Consider the following 23,782-nt stretch of genomic DNA (forward strand, 5'->3'; position numbering starts at 1 on the left):
GCGCCGAGACTGCAGGGACTTGGCGGAGCCGAGATACACATACCAGAGAGTCCTCGGCTTTTCTCAGCGCCGCTTACAGTCCCGCCCAATTTGAATTTACACACGGCTGCGTATGTTGGCGGCAATCGCTCCGATCACACAAAATTGGGGGGGGATCAGCCTATAACACGCACCCACGATTTTCCCCTGATTTTCCCGTGTTATATGCCGATAAATACGGTAATTAAAATTAAAAAGAGAGTATACTTACCTGCTCTGTGCATTGGTATTGAACACAGCAGTACTTTACCTCCCATTCTGGAGTCCCCTGTCGGTGCTCTTTAATCCTCCTCTTCCCCATATGCCCCCTGAGCAAGCTGGGTGCTATAGGGACACGCATGTGGGCATGTTCCATAGCTGGGCTGTGTACGTCGATAGACACGCAGAGTGCACATGGTCACTTCCCCACTCCCTCTTTACAGGATTTGACTGACAGCAGCAGGAGCCAATGGCTCCAGTGTGACTAGGAAGAGGGGAGAGAAGAGATGTAGCCAGGCACAGCCCTGGATCAACAGAGGACTCAGGTAAGTGTTTAGGGAGAAATGGGGTACAACAAATGGTAAAGATGTGTTTACCCTAATGCAGGGAATGTATTAAGGTAAAATATGTTTTAAATTTAGAACCACTTTAAGTTATTAGACCTTCATATTATAGTTATCAGACCTGTCCCCTCTTTCATATCATAGCTGCCAGCTAACCTCATAATCATTATGACTGCAAAATCTTTACCCCTTTATACTTTGGACTGCTGAATTACTGCGGAAATTGGATGGTCTCACAGATTTTACACTAACATGGTAACTTGTTATGCTACGTACACACGATAGGATTTTCTGACAACAAAACCGTGGATTTTTTTCCGAAGGATGTTGGCTCAAACTTGTCTTGCATACACACATTTACACAAATGTTGACAGAAATTCCGAACGTCAAGAACGCCGTGACGTACAACACGTACGACAAACCGAGAAAAAAAGTTCAATAGCCATTGCGGCTCTTCTGCTTGATTCCGAGCATGCGTGGACTTTTGTGCATCGGAATTGTGTACACATGATCGGAATTTCTAACAAGTCTTGTTGTTGGAAAATTTAAGAACCTGCTCTCAAACATTTGTTGGCGGAAATTCCGCCAACAAATGTTCTATGGAGCATACACACAGTCGGACTTTCCAACAACAAGCTCACATCCAACATTTGTTGTCGGAAAATCCTATCGTGTGTGCACGGCCCATTACTGCTGTAGCCAAATCAGACTCCATTAACAGCAACATACTTTAGGTATATTCAAAATGGACAAATGTAATTCTCATCAAAGGCAATGGAGCAGGAGTGTGTAGAGAGGAAGTTCCGAGGTTGTGTGATAACATGTTTCAATCACTAGTGCAGCATGGTGGTTGAGATTTGTATGGACCAGTCCACATGTGCTGAAAAGCAGCATCAGCTTATTTCTTCTCTAACACAATAGAAACATAGGCATTGCTTTAAAACCCTCCATCTCATTTGATCACCTAATCACCAGGCAAGAGATGATCTACATTCATTTCTTTTCATACACAGATTGTTGCATAACTGCACCAGAATGAAATATACAGAGAATCAATCTAAATTAATAAGGGTTAACCTTTACTCTCACTTGTATGAGAAGTGGACTAAAGTTACCACAAACATAATTTTGGGAACAACGTATAAGAATTCTGCTAAGGGAAAATGCATTCCTTACCTCTATATGCTTAAATACTTCCTGGAAGCATGAGTCAAGATAAGGGAAAAATGAAGAGCTGAAGGAAAAAGTGGAAGCAAATGGTGAAATAAAAAAAATAAGAAAATAAAATGTAGCCACAAACAGCAATTGAGGAACAATAGCCAGAGAAATTAGAAGGTAGCAAATTAAGAAATAAGAAATGAATAAAAAAAAATATGACACAAACAGCAAATGAGGAATGTTAGCCAGGGAAATGAGAAGGTAGAAATCATACAAAAAGAATGGGAGGGAAAATGTTTGATTCAGCAAAATATAGGGACAGAACAAGACAAATCGAAAAAGTGAGATGGAAGGAAAATAGAAAACATCAATATTACCACAACTTATTTTAAGGGAAATAGAGAGACAGGGAGAATGAAGCAGTAACTTAAACAGAGAATGCATACATATAAAAAAAGAAAATGCATATATTATATATATATATATATATATATATATATATATATATATATATATATATATATATATATATATATATATATATATATATATATATATATATATATATATATGTATGTATGTATGTATGTATGTATGTATGTTACCTGGCATTTAGTGCAATCACACCAAGCGAGCTGCATGCTTCTTCCTTCTCATCCACATAAGCATTTTCTACACTGAACCTGTAAAAGCACAATGACTCATGTCAAAGAAAATAGGATTTTTATTCTCACTGTAAAATCTTTTTCTTGGAGTCCATTGAGGGACACATGAAGTCTTAAACCTTTGGTTAAGTGGATTGGACAATGGCAAACAAAGAAAAAGTGTAGGCCAGTCTAGACTCCCTACTACGCATCATGCCTAATTTTTGTAGCAAGCCACATCAACAGCATAACCATAAACACAAAGGGGTGGGACCTGTGCCCATCAATGGACCTTAAAAAAAACATTTCACAGTAAGTACAAAAAAAAAAATGTCATTCTTGTCCATTGAGGGACACAACATGCCTTAAAGCTGAACTCTGGGTTAAACAAATATAGTCTAAATACAACAGGCATGTGTATTCTTACTTGAATATTGGTGTGCTTTTTGTATTTCTTCCCAATCTGTACAGTATCTGTACTAGTGTGAAACTTTGCCTCTGTGCAGCAGTATCTGTAAGGAAGACCAGTCACTACTGCTCTTTCCCCTTGTGCAGGGTGGCTGGTCTTGTTTCCACCCCCTCCTGTAGGTCACTGCAGACAGCCTGTAGTGGGTGGGGCCTGCTTGGTCCCTCCCACCACTCTGCTCTATGCACATGCTATGTACAGCATAAGGATGATGCCACTGCTACTTTTAGAAGGTAATATCTGTGTGTGCAAACGCATTTGGTGCACACACAATGGGTTTATATAATGTGTGGCTCTTTATGAATATTATTAAGTGAAAGTTTTTGAGCCTAGAGTTTAGCTTTAAAAAACTTTGAAACATCCAAAAGGTAGAGGAGGTGGGCAACAGGGCAAACAAATACTTATAGACATAAGAATAAACAGAGGAGCTGGGGACTGCCTGCAGACATGAAGCTGGCATTACATGAGGCCTGAGCGTTCACCTGGTAGAATTTAAAGAATGTGTGAACAGAAGTCCAGGTGACAGCCTTGCAGATCTGGGAAACAATAGCGTTATACTGATAACCCCAAAAGACTGACAGATCTGGTAGAGTGTACCTTGACAAGAAAGAATGGAACCAAATTTTTCGAGACCAAAGCCCTAAAAAATGGTCTGTCTCAGCATTTGAGCCACTATGGATGCTGGACCCTTATGGGGACCATCGAGGATGAAAAAAAAGTAACCTTTTCTTTGTGAAGCCTGAACCACATCCAAAACAATAGAGGGAAATCTGCTTTTGATGAAATGGAACTAGACAGACAGCAAAACAATGTCTCAGTTGTAGTGAAAGGTTGAAAAGGTTCTTTGTAGGATATAGCTGCCAGCTCAGACACACCTCACAGAGGTGATGACTAAAAAAGAAAAAAAAAAAAAAACACCTTCTGGTTGAGCATAAAGAGGGAAATGTCTACAATAGGTACAAATGAAGCGCAGAGAGAAAAATAAATAAATCACATACCACAGTGTCACAGGGAATGAACAGGGGGAAATGTAAGCGATACACTCTGAACAACAGTCTAAAGCCGCGTACACGCGATTAGATTTTCCGACGGGAAATGAGTGATGACTGTTGGCAGAAATCCAACCGTTTGTACGCTCCATCGGACAGTTGTTCTTGGATTTTCCGTGGACAAATGTTGGATGGCAGGCTTTAAAATTTTCCGCGGACAAATGTCTGTTGTTGGATTTTCCGAGCGTGTGTACACACAAGTCCGTCGGAAGCATTCCAAAGTACAAACACGCATGCTCGGAAGCAAGGACGAGCCGGAAGCGGTCGGTCTTGTAAACTAGCGGTCGTAATGCAGAATTAGCATTCGTAACGTGGCAAATTATAAAAGCTGGAAATGCAGCACACATTCTCTTCTCCTTTAATGGGATAATAATGAAGCTGCTTTGCTGGTGACACTGATGGAGTTATTGCAAACAAATTTTCAAAGGCTTTTTTTTTTCTAGTGACATCAAGAATAATATTATTATGCTTGTTATTTTTTTTTTTTTTGGTGCAAGTTACCACAAGATGAAACATACAACTATGTTAGTGTCCCTTGTTAATTTTACATTGTATTTTTTAAAATGTAACTGCCTACTCCCAAACGGTCATTTGAAGTTAAACACATAGCCAAGTAAAATATTCTAATTTTTTTATTGTGCATTAAAAAAAGAAAACAAATAAAATTAGGCATGCTATCTGCCAATAGAACTTAACCAAAAAGTGCATTCTATGCATCCAAAAATATAGAAAATATACCAAATCAAATCATTAGTCAACCAAAAAATAAAATAAAAGCCTTATGCATGCGTCCTGCTTCTTAATATAGGGGGTCAACAATGCAAAGAGTTGGTGAAAGCAGGGGTCCGTCATCCGGAGATAATTCTGAAAATCATCTGGATTATTCTCCTGGAGCTCCCGCAGCAAAGGCATATGACATAAATGGTCACGATTAATAAAGCAACCAATTTTTGGTCCAAGAAATTCTCCTCCTCCTCCTGTTCCTGGACTGGACTTGGGTCAAAGCAATAATAAGTAACACGTTATCTCCTCTGATTCTGCAACACCGCTGGTTGACGAACGGCCGTTCAGAAACAAACTGAAAAGCACGAAATGAAAAGCGAGAAATGAAAAGCGCGAACCAACACTCACCAAACTTCTACTAACACAAAATTAGCAGAAGCAGCACAAAGGGTGGCGCCTGGCAATTGAACTTCCTCTTTTTCGGCTCATAGTACGTCACTACTCACGTGTTTGCAGGCCGACAATTGTGTACCGTTTGTATGCAAGTCAAAATCCAGGCACATGCCTTCGGACAATAGTCAGAGGTTTTGTCAGCGCAAAATACGATCGTGTGTACAAGGCTTTAGGCTTCATGTGCATGGGACGTCTTTACAACCTCTCCTGAACTATTTAACTTGACAGATAGTAACCCACTTTTAAAATGTCCATTTTGCTGCATTTACATGCCGCGTTTAAAAAAAAAAATGTTTTTTTTTTCCAAAATAGCCAAAAATTAAAAACACCTGTAAATGAAATGCGGTTAAATGTGAGTTACCACGTTTAGCCGTGTTTACAAGCATTTGGCGCTTGAAATGCCTCTAAACTCAGCGTCTAGACTCTCTTTTTTTGATTGCCAAAAAAGGCCTCTAAACTCAACTGCCTAGTAACTATTATAAACAACCCTGTATACATGTACTGATAAGATAACAGAGGAGAGTTCAGGAGCAGTTGAAAAAAATGCCCAACTGCTTCTAAACGTCCGTTTAGCAACAGCAGTGTACATGAGCCCTTATTAGAGATGCTGCTATCTTTCAGAACCTGGGCTTCAACAGCCATGCTGTTAAAGCCAATGACCATGAAGCAGAATGGTAGAACAGTCCTTAGGATTTAAATAGTTTAGAGGAGCTCACAAAGTGTACAGCAGGAGTCTTACTAGGTTGCAATACCACATCCGCCTGGGCTAGTTAGGATGCCTTACATCTTGAGTGCCCAGGACTCCTTAGCCCCAAAAGATGAATAATGAAGGACTTCTCAATTTCCAGAGCCAGATTCTCTTATGCAACATTAAACAATCAGATGACTCCTGGTTTGAAAAGCATGAGTTTGGGAGAAGAGAGTTTCCTTCAGGGGAAAAACTCTGATCTAAAACTAGACCCAGGTACTTGAAGTAATCAGTAAGTTCCAGTGCTGATTTCTGAAGGTTCATGTTTCATCCAAACCATTGTAGTGAAGGCTACATTGTCTGACAGAGCCTGTGCAGACTGCTGCCTCAACAGGAAGTCGTCTAAGTATTCCACACTGGGGATACCCTGTGAGAGTAGCAGTGTTAGCACCTGGGTGAAGATCCAAGGTGCACAAAAGAGGCCAAATCTCAGGACCACAAACTAGAAGTGCAGTGGACCCACAGCAAAGCATAAAAAACTCTGGTGCCCTAGAATTATGAGGACATGTAGGTACATGTCCTTGATGTCCATAGAAGCCAGGAAGTCTAGCGAAGGGAGGCGATTACAGACCTAGCAAATGTCATATGAAATTTCTGAACTTGGATGAAGACATTGACTGCATTGAGATCCAAGATGGATGAATGCTCAGGCTGGAGGCACAGGAACTGAGGAAAGACACCTTTATCCATTAGACCCAAGAAGGCTACCTGGAGATCTTTCAGAGAGTACTATGACACATCAAGGTTGAAGATGAGAAAATGGGAAGGGAAACGTTAGCTTGTTTCCCCTGGAAACAACATCTTACACCCAAACATCTAACACACAAGCTGTCCAAGTGTCCCCAAAAGAAAACAGACATCCCCCAACTTAGGGGCGCACCTAATGCTGAGAAGATCTCTCTAAAGGTTTGGCAGACTTTAAACTCCAAGTTTTGCAGTTGGACTAGGAGCCAGGATTGAGTTTGGACTTGGAGGCTACATAAGTAGAGTACAAAAAGGGCTTTTCTTAACCTCCAGGTGGAATGAGCCTTCCCTGAGTGTGTCTTAACCTTCTTTGGCTGAGGCAGATGGAGGCTCTTGTCACCAGTAGCATTCTTGATAATTGTACTGGGAGGACTGGCATTTTAACAGGTGATTGCCCAGATACCCCATAATATGAATCATCTGAGCATAGAGCAGAGCCAAAACTGTGGTAAGCACCTAGTTGAAAATCTAAGGGCCTGTGCACAGGCAAAAGGCAAGGGGGACAATGCTGATTGGCCACAGCAAGGTTTGGACAGCATGGAAATAAGGAAGTGAAGCATTTTGAATGTCTATAGAGACCAGAAAAGCCCCCAGAAATATGGAGGCTATAACCGACTTGCCGTCCTGGCCAGTTCCATGTAAAACATTTGAACCCGTAAGAAGCTGAGAGTCTTAAAATCCAGAATGGGCCAGACTCCTCAGTTTAGTTTGGGATCCCATCACTGGGAAGAGGACATGGAATCAGTCTTGGCTGATTTGGAGGGCCATATCTCCTTAGGAAAGTATGTTCCCGATTTAGACTTGACATTGGAGGGCTGGGAGGGAAAAAAGGAACCCTTTCTAACTACAGAAGTAGAAGCACTAATCCAGAGGCTAGCACCCTTATTTTCTGGGGCAGAAGATTACTCTTACCCCCTGTGATCTCCATTATATATTCATCCAAGAAGGGAAAAATAGGTGTTTGCCTTCAGAGAGTAAGTGCTCAAGGCGTTTTTTCCATGGGAGTGGAGCTGACCAGCATTTAAGCCAAAAGAAGCCTGCACATGGGAATGGAAGGAAGACTCATTCTGGAGATCAGATGAAGTGTAACTGCCAAGCCATTCATGCAGTAGTACAAGGCTATAGGTAAATTGTTTAAATGTGGATGAGGCATCCGCAAAGATTTTAGGCAATGCACTTAGACAAGACAGACAGGTATGGTAGACTGCCACGGAAGCAACCGCAGGTTGAATGTCAGGACCCACTTAGGAAAAGGAGCTTTATAGAGGAGCTCTAACCTCTTGTATACTGGGTCTTTAAACACAGGATTATCCTCCATGGGGGCTATGATGGTCTTTGTTAGGACAAGAAATGACAGGAAGCATCCAATTACATAGGAATCGCTCAATAGGGCATTGTTGTGCAAAGCATTTCGGAGGAGTATAAAATCTTCCTCAGGTGAGGCAGCCCCTACACAGAACAGGCTCTACTAGCAAATGGACCGAAAAAGTCTTGGCTTGATAAGGTATTTTAAGAGATCCTGTACTGGATACCTTTGGGTGTGAGGACTCCAACACTTGGGTTCGCTGCTCCAACACTAAGAGCTAACCACGTCAATAAATGTAGCTATGGCATCCTTCATCTTGGATGACATCTCTAACAAGCGTGTCAAACTGATGAGATTCCTTAGAAGGGGAGGGATCATCCTCAACTGCCACCTCCTCCTTGGGTAAACTAGTTTAGCTCAAGGGCAAAATCAAAGACCGATTCAGGAGTAGAAGTTGAGGGTCTGTCTATTCTGCCCGTTAAATCTGACAGACATTGTTGTAGATATACTGCTCTAGATAGAAAAAAAGAAAGCTGGTGTGCCAGACAACCCAAAAGAATGGCAAGAGAAAGAGTGGGGGCAATCTTCAGAGGAGTGGGTACTAGGGCTCTGAATGGATAAACTTCAACCACCCTACGCCATCTCCCAATCACCACGTGAGTATCAATCGACATCGGACAAGAAACTGGTGAGTGATATGCAGCCTTCAGGAAAATCGTCTACACGTAAATAATATATGCTTTGTGAGCATTCCGGAGAAAGATGAAGGCAATAATCCTGTGCAATTTATAGAAAGTTGGCTGCTCAATACCTTTGGTAAAGAAACACTATTACCACGATTTGTGGTTGAGAGGGCATACCGGGTTTTCATCTCTTCCCCTACCACCAGGCAATCCCTCAAGAGCATTCCTAATCAAGTTACTCAAATACAAGGATTGTGAAATTCTTAGTCAAGCCAGAGAGAAAAGAGATTTACTAATTAATGGGTCAAAAATTTTAGCATTTTCAGATTTCTCAGCTGAGCTCACTTCAAAGGCAGGGGCTGAATTTCCAGGAGGTGCAAAACACCTCCAAGATCTCCATCTACTTTTTTGCATGCTTTTCTCTGCTAGACTACCTTACTCATACCAACCACTTTAGGTTACTTACCTAAATCTATGGGATGCAAAAGTAATTCTTTCGGCTCCACCCTTTACACCAGTCTATTCTCAAACCCATCCTGGCTTCATTTTCTGCATTGAGTATACCCTCGCAAGCACCTTCAAGGAAGGGGCTTTGCCACAGACCATAGCCCTGGACCTGTTATGCACTTTGCAGCACTATGTGCTAGAGGAGTGCCCACACCAGGATCCAGTGCATGTAAGCAAATTTACAAGCCAGCCCCGACTCTTCCATCTGACGGCGTCTTGGTATGGTCCCCCAAAGTTTGCAAGGAGGCAACTGATCCGAAAGCTGCATGAGGTGCCGCAGTGGCTATGGTGCAGCAGGAATCTTGACACAAGAATCATCTTGGTGGAGTATTATCATTTAGAGAGAAACTCCATAAAACAAGGTAAGCTTCTATCAGAAGAGTTCCATCACCTAAAAATTCTAGCATTAAACAGAGGCTAGCTGAGAGTGGGAGGAGTTATAAAATAGGATGTCCTTGCAGCTTTATTTTTTGCCAGTGTCCAATCACCTTAACTCATTAATGACTGAGGGTAAAACAAATCCTAATGCCTAAAAGCAATTTTGCAACTTAGACATGTATTAGTAAAACTAACTACTTAGTGTATAAAGGTGAATTATACCTTGTTTTTTTTTCAGGACAAATTGGGCTTTCATTTGGTGGTGAATGGCAATGGATTATCTCCTGTTTTTTATTATCAAAGAAAAACTGGCCCAAATAGTAACACAAAAACTTTTAATTTAGCTGTGTATTTCTTACAATGACTATAATCTTCCACAAAAAACAAAATAAATTCTTCTCCTCCTGATGATCACCACAGCGATACCACATACAGTGGATATAAAAAGTCTACACACCCCTGTTAAAATTTCAGGTGTCTGTTATGTAAAAAAAAAAAAAATAGACTAAGATAAATCATTTCAGAACTTTTTCCACCTTTAATGTGACCTATAAACTGTACAAGAGTTGAACAACAAACTGAAATCTTTTTAGTGAAGGAAAGTAAAACTAAAAAACTAAAATAATATGGTTGCATAAGTGTGCACACCCTTAAACTAATACTTTGTTAAAGCACCTTTTGATTTTATTACAGCACTCAGTGTTTTTGGGTATGAGTCTATCACCCATGGCACATCTTGACTCTTCTTTGCAAAAACACTCTAAATCTGTCAGATTGCGAGGGCATCTCCTGTGCACAGCCCTCTTCAGATCACCCCACAGATTTTCAACCGACTAAGGTCTGGCCTTTCGCTGGGCTATTCCAAAACTTTAATCTTCTTCTGGTGAAGCCAATCCTTTGTTGATTTGGATGTATGCTTTGGGTCATTATCATGCTGAAAAATGAAGCTCCTCTTCATGTACAGCCAATATTGACTGGTATTTGAAACTGTTCATAATTCCCTCTACCTTGACTAAGGCCCCTGTTCTAGCTGAAGAAAAACAGCCCCAAAGCATGATGCTGCCACTACTATGCTTCACTGTGTGTATGGTGTTCATTTGGTGATGTGCAGTGTCGTTTTTGTGCCAACACATCTTTTGGAATTATGGCCAAAAAGTTCAACCTTGGTTTCATCAGACCAGAACATATTTTCCCACATGCTTTTGGGAGACTTCAGATGTGTTTTTGCAAAATTTAGCCAGGCTTGGATGTTTTTCTTCGTAAGAAAAGGCTTCTGTCTTGCCACTCTACCCCATAGCCCAGACACATGAACAATAAAGGAGATTGTTGTCACATGTACCACACAGCAAGTACTTGCCAGATATTCCTGCAGCTCCTTTAATGTTGCTGTAGGCCTCTTGGCAGCCTCCCTGACCAGTTTTCTTCTCGTCTTTTCATCAATTTTGGAGGGATGTCCAGTTCTTGGTTATGTCACTGTTGTGCCATATTTTCTCCACTTGATGATGACTGTCTTCACTGTGTTCCATGGTATATCTAATGTCTTGGAAGTTCTTTAGTACCCTTCTCCTGACTGATACCTTTTAACAATGAGATCCCTCTGATAATTTGGAAGCCCTCTATTGACCGTGGCTTTTGCTGTAGGATGCGACTAAGAAAATGTCAGGAAAGACCTACTAGAACAGCTGAACTTTATTTGGGGTTAATCAGAGGCAATTTAAATGATGGCAGGTGTGTATTGACTCCTAGTTAACATGAGTTTGAATGTGATTGCTTAATGCTGAACGTAGCTACATCCCCAGCTATAAGAGGGTGTGCACACTTATGCAACCACATTATTTTCATTTTACCCCCCCCCCCCCCCAATTTTTTAATTGAGTTGTACAGTTTATAGGTCACATTAAAACGTGGAAAAAGTTCTGAAATGATTTATCTTTGTCTCATTTTTTGTACATCACAGAAACCTGACATTTTAACAGGTGTGTGTAGACTTTTTGTATCCACTGTATGTGTGTGTGTGTGTGTGTTATTTGATGTTTGAACCAGAAACAATGGTGCACATTTTGCTTTTTTTATCCTACCAATACACACTGACACCAATTTTAAAAAATGCTTTTTTTTCCTCCTAAATATGAACTAAAAAAATACACTGACCCCGAGCCGCGATTCTTTTACCTTATCTCTAACCCTGACCTAGCTCAACCCTGATTTACCTTTTTTTTTTGTTTGTTTGTTTTTTCACACACACACTTGTGTGTTTACATTTTTATTCTCTGGAAAGGAGAAAAGGATACAACATTGTGCTCATACGTTTACATACCCTGGCAGAATTTATGTTGTCTTGGCCATTTTGCAGAGAATATGAATGATAACAGAAACTTTTCTTTCACTCATGGTTAGTGTTTGGCTGAAGCCATTTATTATAAAATCAACTGTGTTTACTCTTTTTAAAATCATAATGACAACAGAATCTAGCCAAATGACCCTGATCAAAAGTTTACATACCCCAGTTCTTAATACCGTGTATTACCCCCTTTAACATCAATGACAGCTTGAAGTCTTTTGTGGTATTTGTGGATGAGGCTCTTTATCTTCTCAGATGGTAAAGCTGGCCATTCCTCTTGGCAAAAAGCCTCTAGTTTCTGTAAATTCTTTGGCTGTCATGCATGAACTGCACGTTTGAGATCTCCCCAGAGTGGCTCAATGATATTGAGGTCAGGAGACTGAGATGGCCACTCCAGAACCTTCACTTTATTCTGCTGTAGCCAATGACAGGTCGAATGGCCTTGTGTTTTGGATCATTGTCATGTTGGAATGTCCAAGTACATCCCATGTGCATCTTCCTGGCTGATGAATGCAAATGTTCCTCCAGTATTTGATAACATACTGCGTTCATCTTGCCATCAATTTTGACCAAATTTCCTGTGCCTTTGTAGCTCACACATCCCCAAAACATCAGCGACCCACCTCCCTGTTTAACAGTAGGAATGGTGTACCTTTAATCATAGGCCTTGTTGACTGCTCTCCAAATGTAGCATTAATGGTTGTGGCCAAAAAGCTCAATTTTGGTCTCATCACTCCAAATGACTTTGTGCGAGAAGGTTTGAGGCATGTCTCTGTACTGTTTGGCGTATTGTAAGCGGGATACTTTGTGACATTGCAAAGTAATGGCTTTCTTCTGGCGACTCGACCGTGCAGCCCATCTTTCTTCAAGTGCCTCCTTATTGTGCATCTTAAAACATCCACACCACATGTGTTCTGAGACTCCTGTATTTCACCTGAAGTTATTTGTGGGATTTTCTTTGCATCCCGAACATTTTTTCCTGGCAGTTGTGGCTGAAATCTCAGTTGGTCTACCTGACCGTGGTTTGGTTTCAACAGAACCTCTCATTTTCCATTTCTTGATTAGAGTTTGAACACTGCTGAGTGGCATTCTCAATTCCTCGGATATCTTTTTATATCCCTTTATTGTTTTATACCGTTCAACTACCTTTTCTTGCAGATCCTTTGACAATTCTTTTGCTTTCTCCATGACTCAGAATCCAGAAACATCAGTGCAGCACTGAATGAAAGATGCAAGGGTCTGTCAGGAGTCCAGAAGCTCATTGACCTTTTATACACACAAACTAATTACAAGCAAAAAGATCACAGATGAAGATGGTTACCTTTAATAGCCATTCAACCCCCTTTGTGTCAACTTGCGTGCAGGCCCAAATCACCAGGGTATGTAAACTTTTGATCGGGGTAATTTGGGTAGTTTCTGTTATCATTATGATTTAAAATGAGTAAACAGTTGATTGGTAATAAATGGCTTCAGCTAAACACTGACCATGAGTGAAAGAATTGTTTGTGTTATTCATATTCTCTGAAAAATGTCCAATAATTCATAAATTCTGCTAGGTTATGTAAACTTATGAGCACAACTGTATGTGTACAGTCAACGGCAAGGTGTTAAGATAGCTGCAATTAAGTCCTAATGAAAAAAAAATCCTGTATTGTATGGCTAGAACACCACATTTCTGTGTCCATGTCCAAGCACATGGACACTGAAGCCTATTTTCCTAGTTCTAAAGTTCAGGACACAGATTTTTTTGTGAACAGTGATGAAAGAGTTTGTTTTGGGCTTAGTTACAAGGTCCTGCTTTCAAAGCCTTAAACAAATAAAAGAAAGAGTACAAGGTACTTATGGTAAATTCATAATGTTGATGTAAACCTGTCATAAAAGGTAAAACTCTGAAGGTATCCCATTATAAAAAATCTCCCCCTTACCACCCGATTATCTAGACACAATAGGGACTGAAGAGTGACTTTCACTTCCAGGGTGGAACTATGTTACCCCCACCCCCATCCTAATGTATAGCTTTTCTTTGGGTGATAGAAGAACGGGGCTAGGGTACCAGAGCTTTGTCTTCGAACTAAAAGTCAGGTATCCACATACTGAATTTACCCTCAGGGTGCTCATAAAGTGATCTGGAATGGTAAATGTGGGCATCTACTTAAAAAAAAAAAAGTTATGTGGCTTTCACAATAATAACATTATAAGCATTATTTTAAAGTGCACCTGTACTTTATTTTCTAAAGGGCAAAGCAACAGGTTTACTTTAATGCCTCCCCCATCTGCACATTTGTCTTTCCTTTGCTCCCCTCCTTGATTCACCTGCTAGAAGCAAAAAAAAAATCAGCTGTATGTAAGCCCTGAGTTGCTCCAGTCAGAGATTATCTACCTCTACATGACAGCAATGAACCAAGCACCTGCACTATCCCATGGAATAAGTCACATGCTCCTCCATATGTAGAAGTATTTTTTTCATCCCTGGCAGCTTAACTGTGAAGCAGAGAAAGGAAGGAAAGGCAACTATGTGTTAATGGAGAGGATGACAATGCACGTGTAATTACCCACTGCTTTTCCAATAAACTATTGGGTATCATTTGGCAGTACAATAAAGGAAACCCACAGAATATAGCGCAAAACCACTGATGTGATGTATGTGGTAAAACACATTACATGTGTTGGTGCACTGTGGTGCCCTTCACTGTAAGTGCAGTGACAAACTACAATGCATTGCATTACCCATAGCTCCCAACTGTCCCTTATTTCAAGGGACTGTCCCTGATTTGGAACAAAGTCCCTCTGTCCTCCTCATTTGTCCCGATCTATATAGTTGTATATAAAATACACTTTTTATCTTTCAAAAAGTGTTTCCCAGTGCTAAACCTTTCATTTATCTTCTAAATTGTTGCATTTGTAAATTTAAAAGCCGGTATAAAGGAATAGTAGTGGTAAAAAATAAATAAAAGCACTTGTGGGTTTAACTAACCATTTGTTTTGTAGAATCCTCCTTTAAGGGGCGTGACGGGGGTGTGTCTTATGCCTACATAGTTTTGCTAGTAGGTGTCTCTCGTTCCCATCTCAAAACATTGGGAAGTATGCATTAGTATGCTAAAAAAATGCTGTCTGCTTTATTTTTCATCTGTTGTGGTTCAACGCAAACAAATAGGCTACCTTACCACAAAGCAAGTTAATGCATGACGTTAAACATAGCACTAATCCCTTTAGATTGTAAACTCTGCAAGAAGGGTCCTCCTATTCCCTCTGTATTGAACTGTATTGTAATTTTACCACCCCCCTTTATATGTAAAGCACTACGCAAGCTGTTGGCACTATATAAATCCTGTATAATAACAACTAATCAAGCTGGTGTAAATGGGTTTTAAAAAAAAAAAAAAAAAAAAAACAAAGCTACTGCCCCAGAAATGTACCTTTTGTTTAACTTCCATTGACAGAAAAATTCACAGTATGTCGCAAAACCTGCTTATACTTACTTTTTAAAAAATCTTTAACAACAACAAAAGAGTTATATTGGCAGTAGTTACTATATGACCCTGATGAATATAGTCATTCATCTGTGTCTCCTGAGTTCCAGCAGGCTGAATCATATTAAGCCTGGACTATAGAATCCACAAAGGATGGTCGAAGGGGGTAGAAGGCTACATAGATCAAAGTTCACCCCTTCTTCGTCTATTAATAGAAGCCTAAAAGTAATACATCTGTAAAGGGCAATAAAACACTTACAAATGATAGGAAACATTAATTTTAAAACCTTATTGGCCAGAGGTACTACAATTGAGATAACTTTGCTCTAACACACAGCCAATGTACTACATTGGTTACCATGTCTGCTCAGGGACATCGCTAAATCATTAACCAAACAAACCCCTACATACAGCAAACAGAGGCAGCTGCTCCTACCCAGGTACAATATATATTCTGCAGTATTATCACATACAGTAAAGTATACATAACATTATCTGTGATGTGGGTGTAGTGTCATAAGAATTATCCACCAATAATTTTTTTCCTTGATAAAAATTTTTATTAAACGTACAAGTCTGGTCAAAATCTAACTAAACTTACTCCCACTCTAAGTGCGCTCCAGTCCGGTCACGTGATCTCCTCCGTGGCCGGCTTCGGTGAAGAGGAGAAAGTCGCGACTACGGCTACAGAGCCTGGGCGGTGTCGTCATTTATAGACTTACTATGAGGCATTCAATATCCACTTACCCTCCTCCACACTGAAGCTGGCACTGGGACTGAATCACGTGACCGAACCAGAGTGCCCTTAGATTAGGTAAGTATACACAGCTCTCCTTTACAGGATAGTTAGCACAGTGTATACAATGGGGATGGGAGTAGGTTTAAGCTTAAGCCTAGTACACACGATGAGAAAAAAAAAAAAATAAGAAAAATACCCCTTGCGAATCAATCATGCGATAATCTGATTGTTAGTACATGGCTTTCAAGAGCCGATCACGACAGTTCATATTAAAATTTCCAAAGAGACAAGCACAAAAATGTTTCCCGTATGATTCCAGATCATACGATTTTCGATTAATCAGCACAGTATTCGTTTAAAAAAAAATCAAGTGACCAAGACCACGCATACTTGAAAACTAAAGAGTACATTACATTACTTCCGAAGTTGTATTCTGTCGTACGAGAATTTTTGTAACTTTAGTAACCTCTTTGTTTTCGATATGAGATTAGCATGCAAAAAGAAACAGTTGATTATATGTGCGATATTCTCATTGTGTGTGTACCAGGCTTTAGTTGGCTTTTAAAAACAAAGAAGGAGACGGCACAAACCCTTAGTGCATTATCCGAGTGAAAATTGAATTTATTGATGTAAAAAGCAACCAATAAAATGCATACTCACAAAGATGTATCAGTATGCAGCAAGTACATGGAAGGATAACATTAGGTAGAACATCCAAGTGTTTCTGCGGCCTCACATATGCACGCTAATGCATTTCAGGGGCGCACCCCCCTTCTTCAGAGCTGTGCACCCCAGAAACGCGCTAGAGTGCATATGTGAGGCCGCAGAAACACTTGGATGTTCTACCTCATGTTATCCTTCCATGCACTTGCTGTATACTTATACATCTTCGTGAGTACGCATTTTATTGGTTGCTTTTACATCAGTAAATTCAGTTTTCACTCGGATAATGCACTAGGGGTTTGCGCCTTCCCCTTCTTTGTTTTTATAGTTCTACATGAGACATCCCTATCCTAGAAGGGCTGCATCCACCGGGCATTGGACTGTGTATGTGATGTGATATCACATACATGGCATGGCTTTCCCACTGGTGAAGACTGCTGAGTGCTGCCTACTCATCTGCTAATACATGCATTTGCCTGGAAATCAGACCGTCAAACATTTCTCCATCTGTGGCTGACCATCCTGAATGAGAACTAATTTGCTTAAAATGAACAGCATGTCTTGTAAAGGTTTATCAATAATCTGCACCTGAGCTCCAGAACAATGAACTGGCAATGTTATATATAAACAATACTACTCCAGCAAGTTTGACAAAAGGTTGTCACATACACAAATATGTTGACGTGTTTTATATGCTAGCGCTGTTTTATTTAAGTCTGGTACAAACCACTAGTTTATTTTCGTTCAACCCAGCGGGTTGAATAAAAAAAAATAAATAAACACACAGCTCAGGTCGGAGCCACTGTAATAACAATCTGATTTTAGTACAGCGATCTCCCCTGCTTTTTTATTGTTTTATGGACAGGGAGATGCGCGCCCACCCCCCCTCCCCCCCACACCAGAACACTCTGATCAGCGATCTCCCCCGTTGGCTGAGAGCACTGATCGGGAGCCGTTCGGCTGCTGGTTTTCCAGCACACTTCTGTTGGACTGGCTGCCATACACACCGGCTGAATGTTGGCCAGTTTTTATTGAACCGGCCGATGTCGTCCAACGTTCGGCCTGTGTGCACTAGGCTTTACAGTCCAGCAATGATGCACCACACATGGAGTACACTCCCCTGGTTAAGTGACCTTCAGTAGGTTCAAGCTAATCAGCATGAATCAGTTCTATGCCCTATCAAACCTCTTATACTTCAGAAACTGGGATCAAAGCAAAATTAAAGTGATATTAAAGTCAAGTTTTAATTTATTTTTTAATTTTTTTTTAACAAACCACAACAATGATTTTGCACAGAGCAGCCCTAAACCTCCTCTTCTCGGGCTCCCTGCCGGTGCTCCTGGTCCCACCCTACTGCCAAGTGCCCCCAGAGCAAACAGCTTGATGGGGAAGCACCTACACAGGTTTGCTCCCGATCCACTGCTCTGCGTGTCCATTCACACACGGAGCTGCTGCTCGGCCCCCCCTTCTCCTATTGGCTCACTGGCTGTGACTGACAGCAGCACAGCCAATGAGAAGGTAGAGTCCTAGGAGAGCCGAGACTCTCATGCACATTACTGGATCGCGATGGAGCTCAGGTAAATATTCCGGGGACTGCCGCACACAAGGTTTTTTACCTTCATGCATAGAACACATGAAGGTAAAAAACTTTGAGCCTTTAGAACCAGTTTAAACTTTGCATACAATATATTACTTGTGTACCCACAAACATTCAGTCAGCAAAAAAAAAAAAGTGTCTTTTCCTTTAAATTCCTATTCTGGCCTGGATTGATACAGATTGTAGTTTCTGGTTTTGATATCTACCTATTTCCATGTGTGAAATTAGCACTAAATACTTCCCTGCCACTCACCAGACACGTCTGGAAAAACTTTATGAAGTGAAACTTCAGCACTACCTAATAATTAACTATGTATTTGAGTGTATATATTATTATAAATCAAATTGAATTAGTAAATAAAATAGTGGCTGCAAATATGCAATTGTGTTCCCACGAGACATCAATTAAAACAATGCATAAATAATGCTGTGCCTACTATTAGAAAAGCAAAAATGACAACCATCCATGTGTTATATAGTGAAATATGCACATACATTCCTGTGTTATATCTTGTGCAAATCAACTAATAAACTTAATAAAACAAATGAACCAGTCTCTAGTGTTTGCTTTGTTTCATAGTATAACTTCTCATCCATCCATAAGGCCCCTTTCACACATGCGGACCGTATGTCCGTATTTCATCCATCCGTTTTCGGATGAAATACGGACATACATGCATCCCTATGGGATAGCGGGTGTCAGCGGATGTACATCCGCAAACACCCGATGTCATCCGGCTCCGCTCTCGTCCGATTCTGCGGACGGAAGAAAATCCTATTTTTCTATCCGTCTGCAGAGCGGATCGGAGGAACACGGACAGACGGTCCGTGTTCTTCCGATCCCCCATAGGGGAGAGCGGAGATCTGACGGGGCGGTCCCTGCACAGTGTGCGGGTCCCGCCCTGTCATCCGCCGGCTCAGCTGGGGAAAACGGAGCAATCCCCGCTGAGCAGCAGATGTTCACGGGGCGGATCAACACGGATCTGTCCCGTGTGAAAGGGGCCTAAGGCTGGTCCACACAGGGACGACTTGTCAGGCGACCTAGGTCGCCTGACAAGTAGCGTCCCGTTCAGTACAATGGAACCGTTCTAATCGGAGCGACGCAAGTCGCTCCGACTTAGAAAAAGGTTCCTGTACGACTTAATTCACCACGTGTACAAAACCGTGTATCTTGATAAACAGTTCATAGATCTGTGTTCATTGACTCCCACCACCTCAAATCCATAAAAGCCTGTGTGTTCATGCACACATAGGCTTTTAGCAGAGTTTAGGAACTGCCGCATTTAGGTGAGGTTAAACCTCCCTCTCCTGAACGTGTTCAGGATAGGAACGTTTTGACCACAGACCGCAGGAAAACGAGTTTTGCATTTTTGCCATGTAAAAAAGAAAAAGATAGCAGCACTTCCAGAGAATAAAAACAGCTCCTTTTAATTGTGCAAAAATGGGAATAAATAGACAGGGCTCACACACCCACGGAGGGTCAGCAGACGTGTTTCACACTCCTGTGCTTAATCCTTGCTAATTGCCCAGAGTATGTATACTCGCTTAAAGCTCCCCAGTCACATGTGAAACTAATCGGAAAAAAACCAAGGCGGACGATCTGTCCAATGTGACTACAGAGCCCAGCAAACACATACAACACTAAGCCATGCCATCTAAAACAATACGCATATATAAAAAGAACAAAATACACAAAATACAAAGAAAACTAAGACATTTTAAATATATACAAAGAAATACTAAAGAAAAGGAAAAAAATATAAATGGAATAGAAACCAAAATGCTTAACTCAAAAAGTGTGTAAATGTATGTATGTATGCATGTATATATAAATAAATAAATAAATGGGAATAAATACATGCAATATAAATTTTGAGTATGGCTAAATCAAATGTCCGTTGATATATGAATATGACCAATCAATGTCACTTCATATATGTCCATATACAAAGAGCAGCAACCCCAACAGACCGACATATGCTGTAAAACACAATTAGATTTCTAAATATCTGAATATGTACAAGGTACTGTAAGCAAATGTGGGGAGACATGCGGAGACAGGGCTGGCAATGCCTGCTCCTACCCCCAAATATCCCCACACAATAAAGGACCAAGGACATACAAAGCAATGAGCAGATCCATAGAGCGAGTATATATGGATGTAAATAACAAATAATAACACTATAATAAACACATCCAAGATCCTCCAAAAATAAGAAACGCCCATAGCTGCACACTGAAAAATCATATATATAAAAAAAAATACAAAATTTGTGTATATATATATATATATATATATATATATATATACACACACACACACACACACACACACTCTCTATCTTATCTCGCATATAACAGAGAAAATCCCTATTTTTATCCTAGGTAAGTATATCTATTAACCACTTGCCAACCTGCTCACGTACATTTACTGTGGCAGGTCGTCAAGGAGGATAGCGGGCGAGAGCATGCCCGCAGGCTCGGTGTCTGCCGGCGACCCGCAATCGCGGTGAGGAGAGGCAGAACGGGGAATTGCCTATGTAAACAAGACGATTCCCCGTTCTGCCAGATACACTGTTCCCAGGGATCGGGAACAGTGATCTCTGTCATGTCCCAGTGAGCCCATCCCCCCTACAGTTAGAACACACCCAGGGAACACGGTTAACCCCTTGATCGCGCCCTAGTGATAAACCCTTTCGTGCCAGTGTCATTTTTACATTGATCAGTGCATTTTTATAGCACTGATCAATGTAATAATGTCACTGGTCCCCAAAAAGTGTAATTTGGGTTCAGATTTGTCTGCTGCTATCCCGTTAAAAATCGCAGATCGCCGCCATTACCAGTAAAAATAACAAATAAATAAAAGTCCCTAAATCTATCCCGTAGTTTGTAGTTGCGATAACTTTTGCGCAAACCAATCAATATACACCTATTGCGATTTTTTTTTAATCAAAAATATGTAGAAGAATATATCGGCCCAAACTGATGAATACATTTGTTTTTTTATATTTTTTTTGGATATGTATTATAGCAGAAAGTAAAAAAAAATTTTTTTTTTTTTTTTCAAAATTGTCTGTCTTTTTTTGTTTATAGCGCAAAAAATAAATACCACAGAGGTGATCAAATACCACCAAAAGAAAGTTCTATTTATGGGCAAAAAAAGGACGTCAACTTTGTTTGGGTATAGCATCGCACGACCGCGCAATTGTCAGTTAAAGCGATGCAGTGCTGTATCGCAAAAAATGGCCTGGTCTTTAAGGGGGCAAATCCTTCCGGGGCTGAAGTGGTCCATAATTACACTTCACTATCCTACTAAGGATGCACTAGTATATAGGTTAAATAATGTACGTTATGTATCAAAACCCCTAAATGACAACATAGGTACTCACTCCAATCCACCACAAAAAATGAAAAGGGGAGAATAAATATTATTGGCTTATATACAAAAACACCATAAATAAATGGGGGTGAAAAAAAAAGATGTAAAGTCATTCATAAAAGTGGGAAACATCTCACTCAAAATTGAAACCACCCGGAATTTTAGTATGCAAGTAGAAGATCCAAAAAACCTCCCTCTTTCATAAAAGACAAAACAAATCCCCACTTCTGGTAAACAGTTTGACCCTATCCACAGTCTGGACAGACATCAAGTCAGTATCACCTCCATGTAAACTATTATAGTGTCTGGCCACGTTAGTGGATTTATTGGTCCTAATGTCATTGAGATGTTCCCAGACGGTCCCGCAATCGCCGGGTTGCATTTTTGCGATGTTTTGCGTTTTCCCGTGGCCTCGGTCAGGGTAGGCTAATTTACATGTAGAGAGTGATAGGTGTCCCTGAAGCCTCTTAGGCCTCTTGCACATTGCAGCTTGAAAAAGCTCAGTACAGATTTTTTTTTTTTTTTTTTAACTGAAACTAAAATACAGCCCATTAATTGCAATGTGCCTATACACACAGGGATCTAAACAAACGCTGTGCATTCTTCAGTAAAAAAAAAAAAAAATTTAAAAAAAATAAAAAATCAGTTTTTTTGGACAGCAATTTACGCCTTAATGCACGTGAATGAGAAGAAGGTTTACCTTCCAACATGACAATGACCCAAAGCACACAGCAAAAATGACCACACAGTGGTTGAAGGAGAAAAGGTTGAATGTTCTTGCAAGGCTTAGTCAGAGCCCAGACTTAAACCCCATTGAAAATTTGTGTAATGACTTGAATACCGCAGTCCACAAACAGTCACCATCAAATTTAACTGAACTTGAGCAGTTCTGCAAAGAAGTGTGGGCAAATATTACAAAGTCTAGATGTGCAAAGTTACAGACATATCCCAACAGACTAAGGGCTCCTTCACACGGACGTGTCCGTGTACGGAGCCCGCTCTGCTCAGCGGGGGATCGCTCCGTCGATCCCCGCTGAGCAGGGAGATGACAGGTCCGTCGCTGCACACTGTAACCAGCAGGCACCTCTTGATCTCGCACATGCACAATTAAACGTCGGCCGTAGCGCCGATTGTTTGTATAGTTGCCATAACAACAGGCGGCGACAGAGGAAAGTCCCGTCCCGTTGTTATGACAACTTAGATTCCTGTCTGGAAACAACGTGATTTTTCAACACAGTAAACCACACAGACTCATGGGAAACAATGTGTCATCATTTCCCATGAGCATAGATGTGTCAGGAAGAGAACTAGGAGCACTGCGGAATAGGAAGCAGGCAGATTAGGACTTAGCAACAGGGTCTTTCAAGTAAATTTTTTTTTTTTAGCAAAATAATTTTTATTACATTTTTAAGGAGACTACTAATGTAATTTTTTTTTTGGGATGACCTCCGCTTTAAAGCAAAAGGTGGTTCAACAAAAAACTGATACAAGGGGGTGATCCTGTTTCCAACTCAGTGATTATGTTTTTGAATTTTGTATTTTTTTCTGACATGTTGGAGTTATATCTTTCACTTGGATGTTATAAGTAAATACAGCTGGAAATAAAAACTAATTTCAGGCTGCAAAGCAACAAAATGTGATTTTGAGGGGGGTGAGTCTTTTATATACCCACTGTATCACTATATAACACATGGAGGGTTGTAATTTTTGCTTTTGTAATAGTAGACACAGCATTATTTATGTATTGTTAATCAGATATGTCAATGAGCCTGTTAACCAACTATACTTCAAAGTCAGTAACACATAACCTATACATACAACTTGCTATGTTGCAACATAAAAGTATGAGATGGATTAACAAGAGGATCACCACCAGCAAACTGCTGCATATATAGTGTTGGGTACAAATATTCAATAAACAAGAAAGAATTGAACAGGTAGCATTATAAACAAATGATCTCTTGTTAGCTAGAGCCCCCCTTTAAAGCTTCAGATTTGCAAGTAGAAAAACAAGTTGTTTCCTCAGTAAAGTAATCCACAGAGAACTTCTATTAGCAGGAGTATGTAACTATAACCTCTAAACTCTGACTCATTTTAGCTTCTCTAGGAACAATTACCACATATATGTCTGTAGTGCTGGATATGTTTAACA

At 40.5% G+C, this 23,782-nt stretch overlaps 1 protein-coding gene across 1 annotated transcript in view; it reads right to left on the reverse strand.

Annotated features, from left to right (window-relative positions):
- IPO4 (importin 4) overlaps positions 1–23,782 on the reverse strand; it is a 164,842-nt gene that overhangs the window by 40,972 nt on the left and 100,088 nt on the right. Inside the window, exons 20-21 of the mRNA XM_073632779.1 lie at positions 2,346–2,423; positions 1,759–1,816 (exon numbers count right to left, since the gene is read on the reverse strand). Coding sequence (XP_073488880.1) covers positions 1,759–1,816; positions 2,346–2,423 — 136 coding nt within the window. The remainder of the gene's footprint in view (positions 1–1,758; positions 1,817–2,345; positions 2,424–23,782) is intronic.

This window comes from Aquarana catesbeiana, linkage group LG01 (genome assembly GCF_042186555.1).
Source record: "Aquarana catesbeiana isolate 2022-GZ linkage group LG01, ASM4218655v1, whole genome shotgun sequence".
NCBI lineage: Eukaryota > Metazoa > Chordata > Amphibia > Anura > Ranidae > Aquarana > Aquarana catesbeiana.